Source organism: Rhipicephalus microplus, chromosome 5, assembly GCF_043290135.1.
Source record: "Rhipicephalus microplus isolate Deutch F79 chromosome 5, USDA_Rmic, whole genome shotgun sequence".
In the NCBI taxonomy this organism is placed as follows: domain Eukaryota; kingdom Metazoa; phylum Arthropoda; class Arachnida; order Ixodida; family Ixodidae; genus Rhipicephalus; species Rhipicephalus microplus.
The window spans coordinates 198,244,008-198,271,756 of record NC_134704.1 but is presented as its reverse complement, the minus strand read 5'-3'; the positions used below and the strand labels follow the sequence as shown (position 1 = coordinate 198,271,756).

Here is a 27,749-nt window from a genome sequence, read left to right as displayed (position 1 = left end):
GATGCTCTCTCGGTAAGAGGGGAAACTTGTGACGCTTCACAGGTGAATGTGGGGAAGGAAGATGAGGAAGACGAAGGGTCAGAATAAACTGGTGTTCTGACTGACGCCATATCTCATCCGTTATATATATATATATATGTCAGCACCATCTGTGAGCCCTCAGGTATAAAAATAAACCCTTAGGTATACACTTCTTTGCCTTATTCATTAACGAGGGTCTCGTACTGGCAGACTTGGTGCCGTTAAGTTGTATACGAGGGACTATCGGTCAGCTGCCAGCTCGTAATAAGTTCACGTGCTACGTGACGCCATACAGGCGCATAAAAAGAGTGTACCACACTCGCCGCCATGACTACAGATGGCACTGACTGACACTCCCACGTTTAAATTCACATATAAACCCAATAAAGTGGCTGGGGGAATAGCCGTCGTGATAGCTCAGTGGTAGAGCATCGAACGCGTTATTTGGAGGTCGTAGGTTCGATTCCTGCTCACGGCAAGTTATTTTTTCACCCATTTTTCTTTTTTCACATTTACGTTGGTTCTAATAATTTCTCCTATACATTCCTTGGCATTATTGTCTGTTAGATCTCATTAATATTGTGTCAAAACAAGGAAAAACGAGCCCTTAGGTACACACACACACACACACACACACACACACACACACACACACACACACACACACACACACACACACACACACACACACACACACACGCACGCACGCACACACACACACACACACACACACACACACACACACACACACACACACACACACACACACACACACACACACACACACACACACACACACACACACACACATAGTGGGCATTTGTTACTTACATCGTACTCATCCCTGCATGATCGCAATCACCATCATCCGCTTGTCTCTTTGTCCTCATTGCCACTCTGGGTCATCATCATCGTCATCATCTGTGTACTGGCTCTGCCCGTTCGTTTTGCGAGGTCTTTCCTCAATTAAACGCTGTCGCAACCAAGACTACCAAGACTTCATAATATATATATATATATATATATATATATATATATATATATATATATATATATATATATTTATATATATATATATATAGTTGGTGCTATATTTGGACATTACCATGTCCTTTTCACGTGGAACTAAAGAAGCAAAATACATTCGAAACTACTGGAATGAAAATTTTGACACCATTAACCAAGATATGTGCGCATACTTAAACACTTTTTATTGCAATTTTAATGGGAGAAGTGTACAGGAGAATTGGGATCTTTTCAGAAAACTAGTAACGGATCTCGCCAATGTGCACATTCCTTTTTGACGCATACAGAACAACACAAAAAGACCGTGGTATAACACGCGTCTCAAACATTTGACCAATAGGAAAAAAGCGCCTTTTTTGCATAGCCAAGTTGCAGAATACTCTAGATCTCAGGTTAGCATATCACAATGGTGAGGTAGAGTACACGGAAGCAATACATATTGCTGAGAATCGTTTCCAAACGCATACGTTGCCTGAACTGTTATCAAGAAAGCCCCGGCACTTTTGGAATGTTATTAATCCAAACCAAAATGCGGATTTATCAATCAACGATTACTCTGGCGAACCACTACCAGCATCTGAATGTGCCGCGTTATTTAACAACATTTTTTCGGCCAATTTCTCTGGAAACACTGCTGCACCTGTTGACGCAGTTGTGTGCCGTGATTACCGCTTAATGTTTCCTATCCCTTTTGATTTTGCAGGAATTGCGATGTTAATTGACACCTTAAAAAGCATCCTCATCATGTGGGACTGACAATATCAACTCAAAGTTTCTAAAACAGACATGCACATATTCGTCTCTCTTGTTGTACAAGATTTGTCAGCAGTATCTTGACCAAGCAACCTTGCATTTGGGCTGGAAGGTCGCCAAGGTTGTGCCTATACACTTGGTAGGCGATAAACACTCCGCTCTTTATTATCGACCCATCTCACCTACAAGAATTTCATGTAAACTAATAGAACATGTACAGCACTTCCATATTGCGAAATTTTTAGAATCGTATTTATTTTTTTCAGCAGCCCAACATGGTTTTAGGCGTACGTTTTCCTGTGAAACCCACTTGCTTCTTTTCACTCATCACCTGCACACCATTCTCGATAAACCATCTTGAATGGACTGCATTTTCCTGGATTTTGCAAAAGCATTGAAAAAGTCAATCATGCTTTACTAATGTATAGGCTCTCCTCTCTCAACCCTGGCTCTAATGTACTGGCATGGCTTGACTACTTCCCGCCAAACCGTCTTTAGTACGCCAATAATTTTGGCCATGACTCACCCGAATCAAGCGTTACATCAGGTGTACCACAGGGCTCAGTTTTGGGACCACTTCTGTTTTCAATATATATTAATGACCTACCTGATTGCATCTCTTCATCCGTTCAGTTGTATGCCGACGACTGTGTGCTTTAGAGAAAAATACGCACATGTCAAGATGCGGGCGTTTTCCGGCAGGTTCTTGATTTTTTTTTTTCACTTTTTAATTTTACCTTTGTTGCTTGTATTGTATAACTTGACCACATTTTCCCGTTTTACTGAATAAAGATGTTATTTTGCTTTAGTCTTGGTCATGCATAAAATACAGCATGCCTTGTCTTGCTGCTTTGTATGTTTCATGTTGTAACCCGTTGCCCTCTTTAATGCTTTGATAATAGAGGGTAAGAAGAATAAATTAACAAATAAATTATGCATGAACTGTGCACCAGTTTTTCTTTTTTTTTTTTTTTTGCTGTCCCTGCTCCTCAGTTTCACGAATCCCCCGAAGTTTAAGGTCTCCAGCTCAGCAGATCTGATGTGGCAAATGCTAATGTGGACTTTATCATTGTTTGCTTTGTAAGGTGGCTCAAGATACTACTTCTGTTAAAATAGCAGTGCTCATGTTTACTCTGCACAATTGAAGGGATGTTGAATGGTTTGCGCATACTTTTTTTTTTCTAAATGTAGGCCTTCTTTTTTTATACTGCTGCAAGTTCGGTCCCGATAAAAAATGGATGTTTTTTGTCACCGTAACCTACTCCAAGTTCGCTTTAGTTCTTCAAAAGTAACATATTGCTGTTTGAAAAATTGCTCTATATTCTATTTCGGTTGTTGCACCCCTAGAGATATCTGCTCTTTTAAAAGCATTAAATCGATAAGAAGAACTTAAATACCTTAGCTGATATCTACAAAGACTCCACTGCTACCTTAATTCTTCACAAAAAAAAGCCATAAATTTGTGATCAACAAAGGAGTAAGACAAGGAGATATTATATTTCTTGTGCTTGAAGGAAATGCTCAGCAACATGCTTATAGGTAATGTTTACACAGCTAGACTGGGAGGAAATGGGAGCCGAGGTTGACAGGGAATAGCTTAACAACTTATGATTTGCTGACTACATCATGCGCCTCAGTAATGATAGCAATGATTTGTAAAAGATGACTGAGGAATTAAAGCAAAAAATAATAAATGGACGAACAACTGATTTTTCTCAACCCATATCTTTATAGCTCACAGAAAGCTTACCCATTCGTAGTGTTTGTAGCTGCAGTAAATAATCATAAATGTAGGTAGTTATTTTACAGATAGTATTTCTGAATTTGAAAAACTCTACACACAAATGTACCTTTCCTCAAGCAACACTGAGAATTGATAGCGATGCCACCAGCCCTTCTCGCTTTTTATGAAAGCTGTCATTGTCCTGCTCTACAGATGATGTCATGCTCCTCAGTAATGATAGCCGTGATTTGCAAAAGATGATTGAGGAATTAAATGAAAAAGTGATAAATGGACAGACAACTGATTTTTCTCGATCAATTTTTTTTTATGCCTTACAGAAAGCTTACTCTTCATAGTGTTTGTACCTGCAGTAATTAATCACAAATGTACATAGTTATTTTACAAGTATTTTTAAATTTGAAAGGCTCTGTGCCCAAATGTACCTTTCTCCAGCAACGCTGAGTATTTATAGCGATACCACCAGCTCTTCTCGCAATTTGTGAAAGCTGTCATCGTCGTGCTTTCGCAGGAGTTTCCGTAACTATGCATAACCGCCTTTATTTCAAGTTTTAAATGCGAAGCATTTCTTTGTGTACATATCTGTCTATCGAGCTGCCTAGGTCTGAGTGCTCTCGTGATCACCCCCTTAACTTGGGGTGAACCAGAGAGAGATAAAGATGCAAGGAAAGGCAGGGAGGTTAACCAGATGCACATCTGGTTTGCTACCCTGCACTGGGGAAGGGACGAAGGGGAGAAAAGAAGTTGCAGAGAGATAACAAGATACACACAATCACGAGCACACTCGGGAGAGCACACACAGTCTACAGGCGGTCGCTCAGGTTTGTTGTCCTTAAGTAAAGTAGGAGTGCGTTAGTAGCTTTCTGTGCAATTGAGGCAGATGCCCAAGGTTCCAGAATCTTCTGCCCAGAGAATGGTCTAGAGTCAAGTTGATTCAAAACCATCCAGAGCTGGCATTCCTGTGTGTCGTAGCAAGCACAGCTGCACAGGACGTGTTCAATGGTCTCTTCAGCTCCGCAGGAGTCGCATGTAGAGATGTCTGCCATACCAATGCAAAACGAGTACACCTTTGTCAATGCAACACCCAACCAAAGGCGGCATAACAGTGTCGCATCGGAGCGGGAAAGTTGTGGTGGTAGCTGTATCTTGAGTGAAGGATCCAGTTCATATAAGTGGCATTTTTGGAAGCTGGTAGACGACCAAAACGTGCGTGTAAGATCTCGAGCCAGCAAGTTAAGTTGTCTTGCTGCATCAGTTCTTGATAGAGGAATTGGGACCACACGGGTTCCTTCATGGGCTGAGCGGGCTGCATCATCAGCTAATTGATTTCCAGTAATACCAGTATGTCCAGGCAGCCATTGATATATAATATCATGCTTTCGTGCTAGAGCTTCATGATGGCCATGTCTTATTTTATGTACCAATTGTTTATGATTCCTCCTACGCATGGCAAACTGCAAACTCTAAAGTGTGGGGTGAACTAAAATTAGTATAAAAGGGTAAGATGGTTCGGTGAATTAGACCCACTAGTTGGGATGTGAAAAATGTTACTATTCTATCGCTTACACCATCAAACACTTTTCGCCGAACAGTGGCACATATTGCGTGCGGGTGGGTATGTGCCATGGGTATGTGGGTATGCACCACAGGTGATTGACAGTTTTATATGTACCCAGGAACGGCAACAACAGATATTGGTTATTTAAATGTGAGAATGTTGGGAAAAACTGGCATCGGCAGCTTTGAACCGACTAATATCAAGGTCTTAGCAGGAATAGAACCCAAGCATTTTGCATGGAAATCAAGTATTCTTCAACAGAGCTACGCCACGGCTCAGTACTGCTGTGAAAAACTACGCTATTTAGGTGCAGTGTTTGTGAAACGTTAAGTGTGATTGAAATACTGTCTATCCAATTTCATAAACATTATATATGTCCTCCTATGATAAAGGTCTCTTCGGGTTAACGTCAGTTGTTAAGTGCCATCCACTGATGTTAAGTGCCATTCACTGAATATGATGTCTGCGGTGGAGAAGATGTTGAAGAAGTTGTGGAACTGCCACGTAAGTGAAGAGTCACCCCAGAATGTCAAGATTGCTGTGAGTCTTTATATACTCGGCGTATCCCATAATTTGAAAAAGATATCCAAACATGTTGATGTAAAGGTGGTCTTCTCGGCCCTGTCAAAACATTTCAGGCTATGCAAGATGACCAACCTTTTTCTCAGGAAAGCTCCGGCCTGCATTGTGAACCACAAGAACATGTAAGCTGTCAGACGGGTGTTGTCTACGAGATCCCCTTGTCGTGTGGTAGTAGCCCAGACTGAGCAATGCCTGAATGACAGGCTAAGATAGCACAATAATAATGTCAAAAAATGGTAGAGAAGGCCACCTCGTGATTCACTGCCGAGATTTTCATTCTGTTATTGACTTTAGTGCCTATGAGTCAGTGTAGCCTTCATTTCATTATCGCCAAAAGCGTTACTCTACTTCAATGTGACTGCGCATTGAGGCATGTGCATGGCGCGCATGGTCTATAACTATGTTCTGTGCTCTTTTGAAATGAATCTTTGCTGGAAGTGGGGCTCTGTGTCTGTGTGCCTTATCTTTGTCTGTGTTGTTTTCACACCTTAAACTTTAAAAATATTAAACCAACAAGCCCAGTCTGCCATCTTCACATCGTGATAAGGAAGTTACAGGGGTTAGAAAATATGTTCAGTGTGTTTCAAATTTTCGCGCAGCTTCGCCACCCTTCCTTGCCATAAAGAGGGAAAAGGCGTAGCCATTCGTCATGACTTCACTCCCTTTGGCAACCTGCCATGTCGTCAGCGATACGTCATTGCCGCGCAGACAATGGTCGATCAGGGCATCCCTGACATGAGAGTGTCATAGCGGTGCGGGAGAAAGCGCAGTTGGAGGAGCACCCCTCGCGTAGCGGTAAAGTAGCGAGATGCCTTTTTATTTTGGAGGTTTTCGTTCTGGCAATACCACATCTCCTGGTAGTCTCTGGCTCTACAAAATGGCAGAGAGCAGCTCAGGAAAGTGAAAATGAGGACTGTCCAGCCGAAACTGCACCACTGCAGGGCCAATGTGCCATATCATAGGGCAGAGGAAGAGCGGAGTGATACGTAATGTTGCCCGTGGGCAAGCTTTTGTTACTTTGCGGGTACAAGGTGGATTAGTCAGGCAACAGAAACAGGTGGGGATTGTTTTTTGAAATGGAGGATCTGAGCGGCGCTGTAATATTCAGAAAATGTGATTGCAGCAGTCAACTGTACGAGTTGGCAAGCTTGCTTATAGGGTGTAAAAAAAAAAAGTTGGAGCCTGTTTACTGGCTCTTTAATATAAAGAAACCAATAATATTTCAATACTTAAATATTGTCAACCACATGCACAAATCAATGATCATGGGGTAAGGTACATTGGATCGTTCATGTTTTTGCCTCCACAGGTCATCTTTTGCTACATTCAGTGAATGCTTGGGATGTAAAATAGAGACAAGGACTGAAGAAGGGACAGTGCACTGAACTCTCAACCAAAAATTTATTGGAAGGCATATGCACACATATCAAGCAACCAACCTGGTCACGTGACATACCATGGCGTCGGCGCAGCAGAGCAAACGACACAAAAAAAGTCGCCACCATATCCACAAAGTGAATGAAGGAGCTTGCTTGGAGGTGAATGGGACGTTTCTTGGTGAGACCATTTCTGTAGGAAGCCTTGTTAACGAGCCAGTACATGATGTGTACATCGAGGGCAGCATTGTTGGGCATGTTCCACTGCTGGCGCTGCAGTGTTGGCCACGTCAATCGGCGCTTTAATCACCTGCTTCTTTATGCCATACTGGCTGCTGCTGTGAGTTGGATGCCTAACGCTCGTAAGTGGCAGACGTGTAGCTGTCTGGTGTTCTTGAGTGGGGTGGAGAACAGGGAAATGAGGGACTTGGAAGGATACCGGTACCCATGCATAACACTTATCGTAAGAACTTGTCACGTGCTGCTGTGCCTACGAAGCAACGATCATCGCCCTGCCGGCCTGCCTAACGTTTTTTTTTTTCTCACCTGCGAGCTCAGAAGCAACCCGCGGCCAGACCAGGCACCACTGATACTCTCCTCTTTTCCTCTCTTTCACATTCCTTTCTCTCCCCCACTACCCATCCCTAGTGTGGCGTTGTTGAGGTGACCTCCTGAGAGAGAGACAGTTACTACTACACACTTTTCTCTTCACTTCCCTTTCTTTCAAATCCTCTTCGAAGAGGTGAGCGTGCAGGCCATCGAAAACTGATGCCTTGGGTGGCGTTGTGCCATCAGTGAGCATTGTTGAAGTCACTGGAGAGGCGGCCTTGAGGGCAACTGCAAAAGTGTACACTGGCAACACTGGTGTAAATGCCGCCCCCCGGTATAGGCTAAGCCGCGAGCAAAAGGAGCAAGCTCTTGTAAGACATAATCAAGGTGAAAAGTGACACGTGTGTAAACACCCGAGAAAAAACAAAAAAGAGCAAATCATCTACAGGCTAAAACATACCTAAGAGATCAAAAAAACAAACTAATAATCGTTTTAACATGGCAGCACTAAACCAAGGTATTGAGCCTCCATTTCACCAAGTGCTACGGACGGTTTACCCACGCACCTTTCACCCTCTCTTTCAATGAAAAATGCCTCCATCATTTCTCTGGTGTATTTGTGCTGATGGCCAAACAGAGCCACCAGCTAGATCAACTTTCGCTTTTAGTACATTTAATGAAGAAATGAAAATACGAACCCATCTCTCGCAAAAAAAAAAAAATAAATAAGCAGGGTTGATTTGAGTCAATGTGACAGACAGTATTTCCATCATCCGAGTTGTCGGTCCCTTTAACGCAGGCCTCATAATGAACGAAAACAAAGATATTGTAGAATGGCCTGGCGGTATGATTGAGAACCATACATAAAAGTGTGTATACTAGAAGAGTATAGATGTGTACTGTATAGTGTAATTAATACCAATGATGACCACATTTTACTAATGATTATTTTGCACAATTTTACAGATGGCGCCACACATGTCAAATGAATATGATCTTTGCTAAAGCAGTCACTCTTTCTTTCTGTAAATGCGCCTCTGTTTCTCTGTTCAATTACTCTTTCAATGGCTCCTTTCTGAAATGTGTGTTCAATTATGAGTACCTAGGCCTGATCTTCATAGCCAACATGTCTTGGCTAAATATATCGACTACACCTGCAATAAGGCTTTAAATTAATTGGGCAATCTAAATCATGCATTAAAAGATGCTCCTCGCAAAACAAAATTACATATACAGCGCTAATCCATCCCATCCTCGAATATGCCTGCCCTGTATGGAACCCTCATAAAGTATCTAGCATAAATACACTAGAACCAGTTCAAAAGAAAGCCATCCGTTTCATTTTCTGACATTACGACTGGAATTTCTCATCCTCCTCTCAGCTTGCTACGTTATGTCTACTAACTATGTCGAAGCGACGCAATCTCGAATGCCTAAAGTTGCTGCATATTCTTGTTAATACCCCACGTTGCACATTAACTAATGAATAGTTCTTACCGAATGAAACCTACGAGAAATAGCCACAATCTCAATCTGGCAGCATTCCATCCACATATTAATTTATTTGAATTCAGCTTCTTTCTGCAAACTTTAGAACAATGGAATACTTTCCCTGGGTAAACCAGATCATTGCCTTTAGATGATTTATTGAATGTGTTATTCCTGTTTTTTTTTCTCTTTTGCTTTTTCTTTCTCTTGCATTGCCTTGAGTGCTTATGTTGAAAAGCCCCACTCCTGCAATAGCCCACATTATGCTGCAGTATTTGAAAATGGAAAATGCAGTCGGGGAAGGTTAAGAGTTAGCTAGAGCACGAAAGTTGGGAAGCTTTCAGGGATAAAATGGAATCAGCTTGCACGGGATAGGGTAAACTGGACATGGATTGGGAGTGGCCTTCATTCTGCAGTGAGAATGATGATGATATTTGCTTTTGTTTAATTGTTTGCACATGCTGTTGTGAGCTGAGGGCTAAATGTTACGTCTCATTTTTACTTTTCTCACTGTGTGCAAATTGCTGGTCATACAAACAGAATGACCAGAGTTGAACCATGGTTTGGTTTAAGCTAAAAGACACTCCTTAGGTCTGACAAGAGCCGGCGCATGTTCTCTTTGTCATCGCTTCATCTTCGCTTTTAAAACATGTAAGCGGATTTCTCTGGCTTGGGATACAATGACTGTAATGGCCGAGAGAACAAGTTCAGAGAGGGAGGCGGGATCGGAACCTGGAATATTAGGGCTAGCTTCCTACCCACTCAATTATCCAGGCATTCTAGCATAGTAAAGCATAGCTAGAAGGTTGCAAAAGGAAGTGTGTTGCCTAGAAACAAGAGGTAGAAAGAACAATAAATTTCAACAAGAAGGCAGACAAAGCAAAGTGAAGAGAAACAAAACCCTGCTGTGCACTTGCACCAGGTTTCTTGTCACTAGTGTGAAACTGCCTCAAATTTCAATATTATATTTTAGTATTGTGTATTTCTTTCTCTTTCTTTTAATGCTGCCTTGTGTTTTCTCAATAATCTCCATATTTCAAGATGTCTGCTTGTTGGACAAATTGGTATGAATTGCCCTCTCACGAAAGCCACTGATACCTGGAAAGAGGAAAAGCCTAGAAGCAGAAGGTTTTTCATATTGGTGTGTGATTATTTTATTTACTTGTTTTAGGTAGCTTTTTTTTTAGTTTGTTCATTGAGTTTTTTTCGGAAAACAACCTTATCTTCAGAGGTTGGGAAAACTCGCAGTTAGTACATTAACAAACAAGCATATTGTAGCCAGAGACAGTCTGCGTCTTTTTTGTGTGTGCCATGTCTAATTTTTACGCTGACCATTTTAATATCAAATATCCTAACCCTTGCTTTACTGTAGTAAAAGACCCCTTTGCCCATCATCTGTATCGCATTTTGGTTGCAGAGGAGCAGTGGTTAAGGTGGCCCCGCCGCAGTAGTCTAGTAATTAGTTATGGTGCTCGACTGCTAATCGGAAGGTCACGGGATCAAATCCTGCCGGCTGCATTTTCTTTGCAGGTGAAAACGTTTGAGGCCCGTGTGCTTAGATTTGGGTGCCTGGTGAAGAATCCCAGGGGGTCAAAATTTCCGTAGCATTCTACTACGGTGTTTCTCATAATTATATCCTGGTATTAGAATGTTAAACCTCAAATATTATTATTTTTAGTGGTTATGGTACTTGGCAGCTGACTTGAAGGTTAGATCCTGGCTGCAGTGGTTGTATTCCACCTTGCTAGAGTACTGTGCGATGCTAGTGCATGTTAAGAAACACCGGATAATGTAGATTTCCAGAGCCCTCCACTACAATGCCACACAAAAATGCCAGCTATTATTATTATATACTGATCACAGTGAACAGTTGATGGTGTGCTTGTGGGGCATCGTTGTTGCTGTACTTTTTTGTATATAGCACAAAACAGTTGGCCCACAACCAGTGCAATATGCTTACTGGATATTTTAGAGATAATAAAAAAATGATTAATGCATGTGCTTGGTTCTCATGTCTTCTGGTTTTATGAATTCTGGGATTCAATTGAGTTAGCACTTCTGAACAGGAAATCCTATGTGCTGTCAGCAGTTTTTCTTGGCTGATAGCCTTGCAATTCTTTGGTTAGTTTTGATACATCATTAACACATACAATGGTGTCCTTTTTTTAAAAATAAATATCCCTTAAAAAGGTTACATTACTGACAGCATTATGCTTTGCTAAAATGGTCACAAGTAATACAACCATTGTAGCCAGTGTGACAACAGTCACACTGGCTACAGTTGGCAAAATCTGTTACAACAAAGTGGGAACTTGACAAAGCGTCATCTGGTTTGGAAAAAGAAGGAAATACTAATGAAATGAAATAACGCCGAGCAGAATGAGTACGTTTAAAACCTTAAAAAATGACATAGTCGTCATTTTTAATGTTATAAGCCTATTTCATTCTCGGTCAGCGCTATTTCATTTCGTTTGCAGTTCAACCATATTGCAGTTTTGTTGGCATTTGTCACAGTCTCGTTAGAATCTGCCCTTTCTCTGCAGATATGGTCGTGCAGGCAAAGTCTGGCACTGGCAAAACGTGCGTCTTCTCTGTGCTCACCCTGCAAGCCGTCAACATCTCCAACAATGCAGTACAGGTAAGCCTCATTTCATTCATGCAAGGACTGGCAAGGCAAAGCAAAATTTGAATACTGCGATCTTTTTGAACAAATATTCTGCTTTGCCAGGCCAGAAGTAGCAGTTTTTAAGTTGCTACAAATTTTTCCCACTTGAAATTGAAAAACTTCCAGCTGGGAGGAATTTCCAGATTTCAGCTTGTTCTTAGTTGGTTTCTGCTTTGGTAAACTACAGCACCTGCTGCTCCAGTGAACCACAGTATTTAAAACTTTCAGCATTGACTTGAACAATTGCAGCAGGTGTTGTGTGAATCTTGTTATGAGTTGTCACATGTATTTGACTACCTCAAGGTAATGCACATAGTCAGAGGAAATTAAAACAATGATGACTCATTAAACTATTTAGGAAAAGTAGTTTTACTAAGTCACATTGATGACAGCTCTCAGAAACTATACTGCAGTACACTTTTGTCCAGGACTGTAGCCGGAAATTTTTTCGAGGGCTTGAACCATATGCTATACACATTCATACAGCGGAGTGACTTGTTGGGCGAGTTGGTTTATTCTTACGGTAGCTTTTGGCGTCAAAAGCTACGCCAAAAGCTACCGTAAGAATCAACCTACTCGCCCAACAAGTCACTCTGCTGAAATGCATCACTAGTTCTTTGTACTCCTTTCAATGTTTTGCACTTGTTTATCTATTGTGTTTATTTGGCTCCAAAAGCTACCGTAACATTCATGCATGTATGTGTGTGTGTTATGCATGCAAAATTGAAAAAAAAAAAAAATTGGATTCGTTTAGAACTCCTACTACCCTTTTGAACAACCAATGGAATGCAAAATGGATATGGCCATAGGCTAAATCCTATAAGCATTGCAGTTATTGCCGTCAACAAACCATGTAAAGATTATTAATGGTCATATTAAGCTCCTCTTAATACCCATTGCATTGTCACTGACATTTGCTGCATGTGTCACAGGATATAGGAACAAAGGATGCTCATACAAATTGGCATTTGGTTTGCTTTGTGCATATAGGAATCGTGCAATGAGTTGGTGGCATCACAGTGCTGGAGCGAGTGAAAGAAGTTTTTGTGCATCATGCTGCAACCAGCCTATGAGTGGACCCTTTTCAGGGATCTATAATTTTACCGCATCTTGTGTACGGTGATTCTATTTGACAGCTACAGGTTTCTTTATTTCATAGCTCCATCATGAAAATTTCTCCTAAAGGTGTAGGGAAATGCGGGAATATTTCTCATATGACTCTCAATTATGCAAGTCACTAGTCTGCAAGACACTAGTCTGTTTCCTGGGAACAGTACCACCAAATAAGATGAAAACACAGGTGAACACATAAGCACTTGTGCTACGCTTTCTTTGTCATGATCAGTGCCGCTGTTTCATATAAAGGAATTTCTTGCACCGAAATAAAAATAAAAGTGCTTTATAATGGGCTAGGCATGGTAATCATATATTATTAACTGCTATTTTCTCTTTAAAATTTGTCAAAGGCTGACATCTCAATAGCTTATAGCCTGAGTTCGTATGACATATGCAGCTCGGTATGTTGTAGCGTGGCGCAGTGTATGCGAGTGCTGCAAAGCGCAGAGCGAGTTCCAGTGCCGCCATTCCGACCAATCACTGCCAACTAACGATGTGGGTCGCTTCCGCTAAAGGGGATGCGGAAGCCCCATGGGGGGGAAAATGGTGGCCCGATTGTTCATGCCGTTTACAAGCGGAGCCATCAAAGACGCCTTTTGTTTAGGGCAAAAGAGGAAAAAGCTGACAGGAAAGAGTGTATAGCACATGAATGAGGTGACGCGCATTCGTCTGGTTTCAAGTCGACTGTTTGGCATTCACGTGTACCCTTTGAGAATGCCGTAAGTACGTAAAAGTAGCTTTTGGACTGCTTGGCCAACTGAGACTGATCAATGGGGTGTGAATTAACTCTCTGGTGACAATACGGCCTTCAAAGCATGCAGGGATCTTGCCCCCAGTTACACGTCATTACTAAGTGTCCTTGGAGTGGCGGAGCGTCTCACTGTTGCATTTCCATATTGTCAGTGGACAGTATTCTTGCCACTATTAGACTGACCTCTTGAAAGAAACATCTAGTGCACAAACTGATCAAGTTCGAGCCTGGGAACAGCTTCCGGTGGACGTCAGGGCTGATACTCGGGTCATAACGTAGGAGAGAGTGTGACGACTTGCGTTGCGCAGATCATAGTTTCCTAATATACACTAGAGGGAACTCTGGCGCTAGTGTTTATGGGAGCTGCAAAGCACGGCGCTTCAGCAAGCATGGGAATGATGGTTGGTACACGTATTTGTCTAATCTTCGTACTTCTGGCCTGCTTCTGGTTCCGTGCGTGTTCGTGTAGCTTGGAGTTGCTTTCTCGCAAAACAAAAATAAGAAAATGTTCAGTGGTTGTGCTTTACCACCTTATTTTTTTAGGCTTACCTTTTCAAATCGGTGTCGCGAAGTTCAAAAAGGGTTCGTTCTTTCTTTCGAAACAAAACCGAATCACAGCAATAAACGAAGCCACAAGTGCGATTCCCCACCCGCAAGTACGAACACTTGGCAAATCTGTGTACTACCCATCATTCCCATGGTCAATGAACATTCGCAGCGCCAGAGTCCCTTCTAGTTAATTTTAGGAAACTCTATGACGCAGATAACCTATCCTTTCATGTGTTGTATATTGTGATATACTTACTGCCAACACTGTGTCTGTCATGAAAGTATTCCTGCGGCTGGTTGTGCTGATGTAAGCGCCCACGTGTGATTGGCTTGTGTGGGGACTCTTTCTCTAACCGAGAGTTGAAAAGAGGATGTTTGGATGTGAAAGGAGAGTGGAGGTTTGGGTTTCACACCGATGCCTTAGTGCTGCAATAAGGTGTCTTCACAGGACAGCAGCTCTTCCTCGACACTACCAACAAGGAGCACTCGAGTCGTCGAGGGGGGCTTATTCCCAATCTCCTTCCCTCTTTAGGTAGTGTCGAAGAAGAAGCAGGGAGGAGTGGAAATTGCCTGGTACGTCCAATGGGCTGTCATATCTCTTCACTGCTTTGGAAAGGCATGCGACCCAGTGAAGTGGACTTGCAGCACAGTGCCTAAGTACGGGGCAGCCACTTAGCACAATAAATTAATTAAAAAATTTTTTCCTCACCTAGAATGAAAATCACTTTGATTGAACTTTTAAAAATTTAGGTTTTTTGTGCATCTTTGCATAGGAAATCAAGCGTAAGCGTAAAAGTGAGAACTCCTGAGTACTAATTAACAATAACGAAATTTCCTCACCTAGAATGAAAATTGCTGTGATTGAACTTTTAGGAATTAAGGTCTTTCGTGCATCCTTGCATAGGAAATCAAGCATAAGCATAAAATTGACAACTCCAGAGTACAGCTGGTATCATGTATTGACGACCTGAATAAAGTTAATTAACTTTTTTTCATGGCTGAGTCTCACAATTCCAATCTGAAAGAATATATAACACTTTTCTACGGCAACACACCTAGCATAAGAAAAAAATCTTTTTCTAAAGCCTATCTCATGACGTGGCAAACATTATGATATAATAGCAGCTACAGAAACATGACTGAGAAAGGATGAAACAGTTACCATACCTGGCTGTAAAACGATGGCCATGGGCATCTAACTCTTGCGGTGGAGGCGTTGCTTTTTTCTTAAATAACGGACTCTGCTTATCTTTACTATGTATCTGAATTGACATGCAGCCTCACATATATAGCAGCAATTTTTGTATAGGTAGTATTTTCTGTTGTCGTTAGTGTGGGCCGCCAAACATGAACTTGAGGGCCCTCTATCTGCCCTGGCTAAGAATGGTTGTACTTGGGTTATTATTTTTGGGGTCATAAACATTGTTGTCGTTAGTGCCAATTGCAAGTTCATGCTGATCTAATACAATGATGTAATTTCTGCAATCTAATCTGTGCGCCTACTCAAGTGACAAGTACAACATGTTGGACCATGTCTTCACAAATATTCCTAATAACACAACGGCAAGTGTTCTTCATAAGCTTGTCACTAATCACAGTGTGGATAGATGGCCTATAATAGATCATCATAGAAACATTACTTTTTATAAAATTGATCATTTAAAGGTCCGTAAATTGTTAGGCTTTTTGATGGCACAAGGTTTATCATGATGACATAGACCAGGATTTTACTAGTATAATTAATGTTATTACAGGATGCATATATAAACTGAAAAAAAAAAAGACATTTGTAGATGCTCACATGATTCACCAATCTTTTTTTGAATGAGCCAAGATTTATTATGCCTGCTTAAGACTAAAGAGTACTGGCATCATAAATGAAAATATGATAAGCACAATGTGCATTTACTACATAAGTACAAAGCTGCTCATAACAAATCGGTAGCCATGTTGCTTAAATGTAAAAAAGACTATTATTCAAAGTTTATTGAGCAAGCTTTCAATAACTCTTGGAAGGCTTGGCAAATAATAAATGAAGCAATCGGGCATACTTTTGCTGGAATAATGCTATCTACCAATGTCTCTGAGAATACTGTTAGGGACTTTGAAACTTATTTTACAAGTGTTGGTCCTTCATTAGCCAAAATGCTGTTTATTCCTAACAATGCACTGTCTGAACCGATTTCCTTATCGAACAACTTTGTTATAAACACCATAGAGGTGGATCAAGTTCTGCTTTTTACGAGTAAACTAGTAATTAGTGAGGTTCTGGGTCAGCACACATTATAAAAGAGAACATTAATTTAACTGGAGAAGTATTATGTAAGTGATTTAACCACTCATTACATGCCGGTCAATACCCATTAATATTAAAGATAACTAAAGTCACCCATGTCTACAAAAATGAACATAGGTCCGATCCTTCTTGCTACCGTCCAATTTCTGTACTGAGTTTTCTTAACAATGTCCTTAAGAAAATTATGTCAAAACGTATGCTTTTCTTTTTGAGCCAATATCATGTGTTATGTTTGCATTAATATGGCTTTCAGCCAATACACTCTACAAGTGCAGCAGTACGCACACTAAGCAAAGTTCGAAAAACTGTCCTCTAAGGTAAGAAATCCACCGCAGTGGTTTTTCTGGACCCCAGAAAAGCATTCGGCATGGTAGTCCATGGCATCTTACTTTACAAATTATGCAAATATGGTTTTCGCAACACTATGTAAAATTTTTTCCAGAGCTACCTTCAAGAATCTGCAACAGATAATTATCAATAACATTACTTCTTCTCCCCAGGCCACACAAACAGGAGTGCTGCAAGGTTCCATACTAGGTCTGTCACTTTACATGCTACAAATGAATGACTTGTCTCTTGTACTAACAAATGCCGAGATGCTTATGTGGGCTGGTGACACTAGCCTAGTTATTGCTGGAAAAATCTGTCAGACATGGAAGAACAGATGAATAACCAACTGGCCAAGCTGGCCAATTGGTTTGAAGCTAACAAGTTTACCCTCAATGCCAAAGAAACTAAATATATGTTATTCCACTTCCGTACAAATCCTACTCCACATGATATACAGCTCTACATGGAGAATTGCTCTCTTGAATGTTCGGATTTTTTTACAGTCAAACAGGGTTATATAGAACCAACATATATAGAATTTTTGGGTATATCGAACTGGCAAATTATCCCCTTAAATTTCCTTGGTAAATATATAGAAAGTCGCATGTTTATATCGAGCGGTATTTTTACCTGTTTTTGGAATTATCAAACGCCGTGCGAACTGGAAGGTGTGCTTCAGCACTTGCCCCCACCCCCAACCCGCGCAATTTCTACGTGGAAGGTGCGCTTTGGCACTAACAGTGCCTGGCGACCTCCGTGCGGCACCGCGCTTCTACCAGAACTCAAAACGCTCGAAAAAAGGGCGAGAGGGCTCGGACTGCTTAACCACCTACTTGCGGAACGGTTTTTATTTATTTCTTTTTCGCTAGCCTTGATAAAATCGAGACTAGCGTCTTCAACATTTCAAAAACGAAGAAGCAGGCCAAGATTAGCAATTTTTTTTATGCAAATAAATCATTCTGTTGCTGTGTGTGTGCGGAATTAGTTGTCATTTTTTATCCACTACAGGTAAGCTCTCAGGGCCTCTATTTTTTATATCGAACTAATTCCCGATCCCATTCGAGCTTGATATATCAGTGTTCGATTCTACTTGCCTAGGTGTTGTCGGAGATAGCTTCTTGAATTAGCAGATTCAGGTAGAATCATTCTGCTAGTAACTGGCCTTTTGTTGTTACGCTCTTTTGCAAGCTCGCAAATGTTTTGATATTACAATACTGCACATTTTGTATTTTAATATAGCTGACTGCCACCTTCCGTACTGTGTCAAGTTCTGGGTTTCAGTGTATGACTCTTATCTCGAGCCTGTGCGATGGCTGCAAAAACAGGCTATATGCATGCTAACATTCTCATGTTACTACGTGCATGGAAAACCACTGTTTTCTAGGTATAAGATCTTACTATTTGATTTTGTGTGGGAACTAAGATTAGCTACATGTATTAACAGTCCCGTTAGCAACAATGAATCATTCCCACGAGGAACCATACTTTTAGACCTTTAATATACCTCCCACAGAAAACGCTTATAGCAAACGTCTAGTACAATATACCAGAGTGAAAGTATTGAATGGCATACCGCATTATGTGAAGAATACCCAGAATTTCTCCAGTTCAGTGAAAGTATACTATATAGAAGTAATTTTTTCTACTTGAGCATGTATATATATTGCCCTTTATGTGTTTTATTTGCACCTTTGTTCTTTTTATTAGGCTATATATGAGAACTTTTATTCTTACTTGGAACTACAAGTTTCATTGTGCAGTACTGTACACCACCAATAACTAAATCTTAGTGTTTACTACAAGTTATGTTTCCTTTGTTTCTTTCTAATTCAAGTGATCGTTGTTAGCAGATAAACATTATTTCTTGTATGATGATATGAAATTTTAATTGTTTACTTCTGTCTACTATAATTAGAACCATTAGAGTTTCTGTTACGTATACTTTCAATGGGACCCACACTAGCCTTTGGCTATGGGACCATATAGTTTGTGCGTATTTTGTTTAAGATATGTGTACAATTAAGACATTCATTTATTCATTTTCTCTCCAAGAATATCAGTTTGCCAAAATGTCTGAAATTGGGAATTTTCAATATTTTTCAAAGCTAATGCCCTTGCTTCATTGAAAATAGTCAATGAATGACTTATATATTTTTGTCTGACTTGTTGCCAACTATAAAATAAAATATACAGGTGCAGTGTTTTTGCAAAGCTTATAAAAATATGTAGGAACTAGGTGTGTGCGAGTACAAAAACTTTTGAACACAAATCGAATACAAAAAGTACGAATCGAATATTCAATAATAAAGAGGTTCAATTTTTTCACCGGTTATCTTACTCAATCATATATTTATGTTGGAAACAGTACACATGTTGCCTATTGTAGTCTGTTATCACCAAAAAAAATGCCACCATCTGTATTTCCCAGGAAATGACGGCAATGGTTAAGCTTGTGACTGTGAGGTCTTACAACCAATTCACATGGTTAACAAACTTTTTTATCTTTTTTTATGTGTTATCACTTTATTAAAAAAAAAAAGCTTTTGTACCTGTCGTCATGATTATAGTGTGTATGGGGCCACTCGTTTGGTTCCTGTCATTCAGCTGTATTCTGATGAGGTGAAATGTAACGGTTAACACCCGTGTACTTAAGTCTAAGCAATTATTCACACAATTCATCCAGGTTTCCACACTCTCAGTTCTGGCTTGTAAAAACTCCAGATTTAATCCTTTTTTTTAATTATCTCGGCTTTTCTTGTTGGTCGAGCCACTAAGGCAAATAGGAGTACTTGGGTGGTCTTTGAACTACACAGCAATTGTTATCTGGCTTGCTTTCATTCTCTTTCTCAAGAACTGTGCTCTCGCGAGTTGCCTATCAGAAGCGCTCTTGTCACGCTGCGTGATCGTGACTAAGGTGTACCGGGCGCGCGGTGATAACGCGAGGTAAGCCACATTGCGTAAGCGCGCGAGATGGATCATTACTGATGTGTGATGAAAAGACGCCCCAACTACACGTTTTCGTTAATGAAGCCACAACTCCCGGCGGCGAGGCCAGCTTTTTTCGCATCACGATCCCCTTTGGCACAATGGCTGCCGACAGCAGGAAACGGACGTTGGCAAAAGAGTGATATCAGAGTGATGGTGTTACGGAGGATTGATTGCAGATGACGCTGTTGCGCAATGCGCGGACAACGGATTCCCTAAGGTGGTGTCGGGAACGCAGTGGAACTACGCATTAAGTGGCACAAGTTTCTGTCCGTCAACTTACGTGCATCGCCGGTAGCAACAGAGAACAACATGTGATGACGCCTTTATAACGCTACTGATAAGTGCATGGCCTCATGAAATAATTTCGGAACTATGAAGAAAATACACGTTTAAATAGCGGCACAGCTGACTTACAACTCGTCAGGCTTCGACGTGTGTGCGTCTGTTAGGCGAGCCATTAAGGAAAATTGCCGCGGCTACACACGAAGCGTGTTATAATCGTACGTCAAGCTCTGTGTGCCCCTAGCGGGGGGCGTGGAGAGTATCGCCTACTAAACTCACTCCGTGAGTGCGGTTCCCTGTAATGTGCCCGTGAATTTGCGCTTGCGTAGAGACATCTTTCCTCGTGCTCGCTCAGTAGGAACCGAGCAAAGGTGCGACGACTATTTTGTCGAGCCGATGCGGTGGCGATGAGTTGCCTTCATATCCACAAGCCATGAGCACTTTATTGAAACGGTCTTGTGCACAAGGGTCCGGCAGCGAACAGGGTGGTACGTCAGTACGCTTACACGAACAGTAACACCGCTAAACCGCTGAGCGACATGTACTGCCAAGCAGGTAGTACATGATTTAGATTGTTTGATATGTTTATCGTTTGTACGTTTGTCTCGACGACCTGTAGCCACATTCTACGGTATTGTCATCGCGCTCTCATGAATTTTTATGCAAGCATCATCGCTCTCGCGCCGAAGTTGTGGTAATCACTGCATTATCTACTGTTGATGTTCTCATCGCAAATGCACAAAATTGGAAGTTCTTCACAGTCACATATGAAACAGAATATTTGTCAAGATAGAATATTCGAGGAATATCGGAGTTTGTTCCAATATTCGATATTTCGAATATGAAGTTATCAAATTGAATATAGATATTATAAATGCAATATTCGACGAATCTTTGAAACTTTCCAGTATTTACACACCCCTAGTAAAAACATTAAACATGTTCATGAATTAACACATTCTTTCGCCACAAGCGAACTGCAGCAACCAGTTCTAGCTTTCCTGGACATCAGCGTTTAGATCGCGTGTATTCCACTATGTGCTGTATGGCTTTCATTTTTTTAGTGTTGCCTGTAGCCGAGAGTTGTGTTGCATCAAGAAAAAAAAAAGAAGGAAAGAATAGAAAAGTGATCCAGATTACACAGCTTCGCAACTTAGCTTGGTTCCGTCACTCGATAGCTACTAAGATGAGGCTGAGTTGGTATGTTAAACCACGTAGTCATTTCTCGATTTCTCGGCAAAGACTCGTACTACGCTAGAGAAAAAGAAAACTGGGATCGACTGCAATGAAGATTTGGAAAGGGTAACCAACCACATTCATTTACTTTCTTCTTTCTTTTACAGCAGAGGTGTTACACACCGGTTGATCAGATTGTGGTGTAAAAAATCATCATCATGCCGACGTGGACATGCCAAGACACTTAAAAATAGCTGCTCCTAGTTAAGTTGAGGTAATTATAGACACGCCATATTAAACTTTGTTGAGTATGGTGAAATGAAATCATGTGTGCATAACTAAGCTGATCAAATGAAAGCTTAATTGATAAAATGAATTAAACCGAGTTGAGACTCCCGTCCTCCCAGTCATACTGAGCTCGGCAAGATGTTTCGAGCTCAGCTTAAATAATAGTGATGGAGGCTGAGCCTGATAGAGTTAACTTGGCTAATTAGCTAGTTATGCTTAGGTTGACAATGTATGTTAGCTGATTGGTGCTATTGACTCCCGTCCTCCCAATCATGCTGAGTTCGGCAAGATGTTTTGAGCTCAGCCTAATTAATAGTGACGGAGGCAGACCCTGATAGAGTTAGCTTGGCTAATTAGCTAGTTATGTTCAAGTTGACAATGAATGTTAGCTGATTGGTGCTATGCCTCAAATATGCAGCTAAGTCTAATAAATTGCGTTAAATAAACTCTATTAAGGCCTACGTGGACTTGGTGGGCAAGCTATTTGAGATCAAGTCTAGAATATGCAAGTTAGACCAATTAAACTAAATCAGGTATTAAAGTTCAAGGGTACTTTGCCTCAACGTTTCTAGAACTAGGTAAGTTGCGAAACTCCCCGCATCAGACGACCCGTCACACAGCGCCAAGACAACTTCCGGTTTGGTGGCGCTGGTGGCACAACACGCTTCCGCTAGCAGACGAAAACGCGCAGTCGTCGTGGCAAGACGCTGTGGCCGCTGTTTCGAAGGAACTTTACCAATAGCATATTATCGGGATTTCTTGTTGTGCTGCGGCAGAAACTTGATACTGGGTAATATTTTAGTGGTGTAAGGCAAATACAGCATAATTATGGCTTTCTGAACTGCCCACGATAAACGATGCTTGATAGCATAACATACGAGTCTGTTTGTTAGTTGCTAGTTGGTGTGTATTTGCAATTAATGTTTAAGCACAAAAAAAACCAATTACAATGTCTTGTATCTTCGCTTGTGACTGTTTTTTTCGTGCCTTAAAATAAATTGGCTTTTGTCTGGTTCTGTAGTCGGCTTTTTTTTTTTTTTTTCATGTCAGTCACATTCTTTAGCAACTTAGGCTGTTGGAAAGCTGCGCGTGCAGTGCTTTTCTTAAGCATGTTTTCCCTCTGCTTCTTCTTGAGTTCCTCGAATTAAACCTGTTAACACAGCTGAAGCCAAAGCTTCGAGCAGGGACTGCACTTTGGGGTATCAGTGAGCACTTCGTAGTCATTACTCACGAGGCTTCCTGCTGACACATTGGGACACCATGAACACACTTTCAGCTTTTCTATGTCCTCCAGAAGTTCGGCCAATTGGGTGATGGTATCTGTATTGCTGGGCGACTTGGCTAAGTGATGGTGACGGCTACTAATGGTGACTGTCATGTCTTCTGCGAGGACTACACATTTCTCCACAAATAGCGCTCTTTTTTTCTTCTTTGAGCACTATAAACACCACAAGATGTCTTGTCTCGCCATTCTCAACAACTTTCCGCCAACATGCAGCAGGCAAAGAAACGTTTTCTATGTGTTGAAGCGAAACTATCAGGCTGCTCGTTGACAGCATGTTGGAACTTATTTCACCGTCTTCGAGCTGAGTGCTCGGAGATAGTCTATTCTTTTTCGCCAATGATATTATGGAAAGTACCCCACTCTTAATGGGCAACTTTCGCTTCTTTCTCGTGGGTTTTGAAAGGTAAGCGGGCAAATTTGGGATATCCGTGGAACCATCTTGCGATGAGGTCCCACTTTCTTCAGGTGATTTGTACCTTCTTACTATCGATGATGTGAGTGAAAGATTTCAGGATGTCCTCCTCATGAACGTGCATATCACACACACGTGATGTGCTGGGTAGTTTCTTACCTGCATGAGGAATAGCTAGGTTCCATGCATCTCGCTGCTCAGGTACACACGGGGCACAATGTCGTGGTGTCTCTCATTTCCTGTAGCCACTTGTACAGCCGGGAACGCAACATGTGGGCATGATGAAAACACACAACACATACAAAGCAGAACAGGGCATGCTGAAGCACAAAACCGTTCGCGCAGAAAGAAGCCTCCACGGATAGCGACGCACTGCAACATGTACAGCCGATGGAGGTTACGGAAGTGACACAAGCGAGCATGCAGTGAGTGAATCCGGGTGCGACAGCAGCGCCACATTTGTTTCTGGCAGTGGCGGCGCTGTGCAACATCGCTCAGTTTTGCAACTTACCTAGTTCTAGTAACGTTGCTTTGCCTTGTGATTGCCAAGCAATAATCAGTGGAAGTTGATCGATACCTAGGTGATACTCATAAATTGCAATGTGATGATGTGAGCACTTCGTGCATGGGCGTGGGAATGCATGTGCCTGCTGTGAAGGCAGTACCAGCCAAGTGCTAACAAGCTCTGCTCTGCCCCAGCCTTGATGACAAAGCTCAAGCTTGTCCAGTTTTTTTGCAGTGTTTTAAACCTGCACTGATTGCAGATCTTGAAGGGGTTGGTGTACATTTAAGAGTTCATTGATAGCATTTCTCGATGTTGAGTTCTACAGTCTGGGCAAAAGAAAGCCAAGCTGAAAGTGAATGCCTTGTCCTCAGCCACACCCTCTCTCATCCAGATGGGAGGCTTGTATACTCCGGCTAGGCAGAGTATTTTTTTTATTTGTTTATTTATTTAATCGCCCAAGTAGGCATTATTGTAGGGGGAGTGAGGGAGAAAAAAGTGTTACAGTCGAACAAAGCACGTTTGTACCCTCCAAAATGTCACACATTTGCGCAGCAGCACCTGTGCTTTCACAAAAAGCACACATCTTGTAGCGATGAACAAAAAGCATCGGCAGCAAGATCAATAACACATGCATCCAACTTATTCCATTCCCGAATGGTAAAACGAAAAAAAAGAATTAGCAAAGGCACCAGTACGACAGCTGACTGACCTCGCGGATTTTTTTTTTTATTGATCATTTCTATGCAAAACGTAGTGTGGGCTCATCATGTACAAACACTTAATAATGCAGACTTCATATCAGAATATAGAATGGGAAGCCTTTAATTGGAAGAATTTGGTACTCGGCTCAAAAAGTTTTCATTATAAGTTATTTTAATGCATGTAACACTAGATTTCAAATTGTAATTGTCACTGACAAAGCGCGCCGCACGCTTTTGTATGCATTAAAGTTTATAGATTAGAGTTTGCCCATGAGTATCCCACAGCGTATACACCATTGGCCTTGCCAGTTACGTAACCTATATGCTTATTCTTAGATAAATCGGCAGACAAGTATACACCAAGGTATTTGAAATGTTCAACACGGTCAAGTTGTGCTCCTGACCAGCTGTAGGATGACTGAAAAGGTTTGCGTTTTCTGGTAAAACTAAAAAGTAAGGCAGCAACATTCTTTTTACATTCAAATACATCTTTTATTTCTGACACCACCTAACCACAGTGTCTAGATCACGTTGTAAAGCACAAGTATTGTCCATACTGTGTATTGATTTTTAAATAACACAAACATCTGCTTACAGCCACTCGTGTCATGTTAGCGTCTGTGACAAATCATTAATATTGTCACGGAATCGTGACGTGGCCGAAGACAGGAGACTTTGTGTTGGAATTTACCTGTTTATTTGGGCGAACCTGTGCCCAGTAAACGGAAAGTCCGAATACAGTAGCAGTCTTCGACTGATAGCGGGGAACGGAGCGTCGGCCGTCGATCAACTACTGACAAGCGGCGAAGTGCGTCGGCATTTATACTCTTGCCATCGAATGTTCTAGCGTTATCGCTGGCGGTGGCGTAGGCTCCAGAATAATCTGCACAGTTCGCAGAGTGGGTGTGATCTTATCGAAATGATCTACTAAAGTCCGGAAGCTTCTCGAAAACTGCACGCGCGTTTTGCACTGAGAATTGTGTAGTGTTTTGGGGCGATAACAGAATTTGAGAAATGGAATGTGGCATTGCCCCCCTCTGAAAAAGGCATCGTCCCGATGCTTTAACTAAAGATGAAGGTACAACAATAATGCAAGAAAACACAATGAATTATTACGATACAATAATAATACAAAAGAACACTGTTTCAGTTTGTTAACGCGCATGAAACGGCTTGAGGCGCGTGGCATGGACGACTTCAGGTCGCGATCGGCGTCGTTGAAAGTTCTTGATGCCGTCGGGGACAACCTTGTAATTAAGTGGGCTGAGACGTCGAACTCAAGTGGGCCGAGATGTCGAACCACCCTGTACAGTGCGAAGTATCATCACAGAAGCTTTTCACTTAGTCCACGTCGGCGTATCGGCATCCATACCCAAACACGTTGACCGGGCTGGTATTCCATGAAGCGTCGTCGAAGATTGTAACGGCGGCTGTCGGTCGTCTGTTGATTCTTGATACGGAGACGCGTGGGTTGTCGGGCTTCTTCGGCGCGTTGAAGGTACTCATTCACATTGAGGTTTTCTTTGTCGGTGACGTTAGATAACATGGCATCGAGCGTCGTTGCCCGGCTCCTTCCATACACCAATTTGTATGGAGATATCTGCGTTGTCTCCTGCACCGCCCTGTTGTATGCGAAGGTCACGTACGGAAGAATGGCGACCCACGTCTTGTGTTCGACATCGATGTACATTGCCAGCATGTCGCCGATCATCTTGTTAAGCCGCTCGGTGAGGCCGTTGGTCTGTGGGTGGTACGCTGTTGTTCGGCAGTGGTTTGTCTGGCTGTATGCCAAGATCGCTTGAGTTAAGTCGGCAGTAAATGCAGTTCCTCTGTCGATGATAAGGACCTTCGAGGCGCCGTGACGTAGGACGATATTTTCGACGAAGAACTTAGCTACCTCGGATGCACTGCTTTTGGGAAGGGCTTTTGTCTTGGCGTAGAAGGTGAGGTAGTCGGTAGCTACCACGATCCACTTGTTTCCGAAAGAGGACATCGGGAACGGCCCCAGTAGGTCCATACCAATCTGCTGGAAAGGTCGGCAAGGTGGTTCAATTGGCTGCAGAAGTCCCGCTGGCCTTGTCGGCGGTGTCTTGCGTCGCTGACAGTCCGGGCATGTCCTCACATAACGAGTGACGTCGGTGGTAAGACGTGGCCAGTAGTACCTTTCGTGTATCCTCGCGAGCGTGCGAGGAACGCCGAGGTGCCCTGCCATCAGATCGTCGTGCAGGGCCTGCAGGAGTTCTGGTCGCAGAGCTGAAGGCACCACAAGGAGGTACTTGGCTTGGAGCGGTGAAAAGTTTTTCTTTTGTAGAAGACCGTTTCGCAGGAAGAAGGACGCAAGTGTGCACTTGAATACCTTTGGGACTTCGGTGGTCCTGCCTTCGAGGTATTCTATTAAGGCCTTAACTTCCGGGCTGGCCCGCTGTCGTTCAGCGAAGTCGTCGGTAGTTATCATTCTCAAGAAGTAGTCGTCATCTGGGCCGTCGGGTGGTGGTTGGTCGACAGGCGCACGAGAGAGACAGTCGGCATCGGAGTGTTTCTTGCTGGACTTGTAAATCACAATAATATCATATTCTTGAAGTCTCAGGCTCCATCGTGAGAGGCGACCTGAGGGGTCCTTCAAGGTGGCTAGCCAACACAAGGCGTGGTGGTCGTTCACAACTTTGAAGGGCCTGCCGTAGAGGTAGGGGCGAAATTTCGACGTAGCCCAGATGATGGCGAGGCACTCTTTTTTTGTTGTGGAATAATTGGCTTCTGCTTTGGATAGTGATCGGCTGGCGTAACTAATAACCCTTTCTAGTCCGTGAGCCATCTGCACAAGATCGGCGCCAAGACCTACACTGCTTGCGTCAGTGTGTATTTCTGTCTCGGCGAATTCGTCGAAATGGGCAAGTAACGGAGGCGCCTGTAGGCGATGTTTAAGCTCCTGGAAAGCGTGTTCCTGTAGCGTTTCCCCCTTGAACACGTCGGCCTTGGTAAGGTTAGTGAGAGGATCGGCATTGCGGGCGAAGTTTTTCACGAACCGCCTATAATAGGCCCACAGGCCCAGAAATCGGCGCACCGCCTTCTTGTCAGTGGGCGGCAGGAAGTCGGCGACTGCGGCTGTTTTTTGCGGATCGGGACGAACTCCAGACTTGCTAATAACGTGCCTCTGAAACAAGAGCAGACACTGCGGAATCAGGGCGTCGATAAAGCATATATAAACATCGTGGAAGAAATCTACAGGGGATCAACTGCTACCATAGTGCTTCATAAAGAAAGCAACAGAATACCAATCAAGAAGGGTGTAAGGCAGGGGGACACAATCTCCC

At 42.3% G+C, this 27,749-nt stretch overlaps 1 protein-coding gene across 13 annotated transcripts in view; it reads left to right on the top strand.

Annotated features, from left to right (window-relative positions):
• Positions 1-27,749, top strand: part of LOC119173579 (uncharacterized) — a 343,373-nt gene that overhangs the window by 77,984 nt on the left and 237,640 nt on the right. For 5 of the 13 annotated variants that reach the window (XR_012895552.1, XM_075896344.1, XM_037424386.2 and 2 more), the window contains exon 2: positions 11,638-11,732. Coding sequence is in view for 12 of the 13 variants with exons in the window: in XM_075896344.1 (XP_075752459.1) it covers positions 11,638-11,732 (95 nt within the window). In the remaining variant the exon portion in view is untranslated. Of the gene's footprint in view, positions 1-6,990; positions 7,239-10,135; positions 10,236-11,637; positions 11,733-27,749 lie in introns of all 13 variants that reach the window. The other 8 variants (XM_075896346.1, XM_075896347.1, XM_075896345.1 and 5 more) reach the window with 3 other exon arrangements.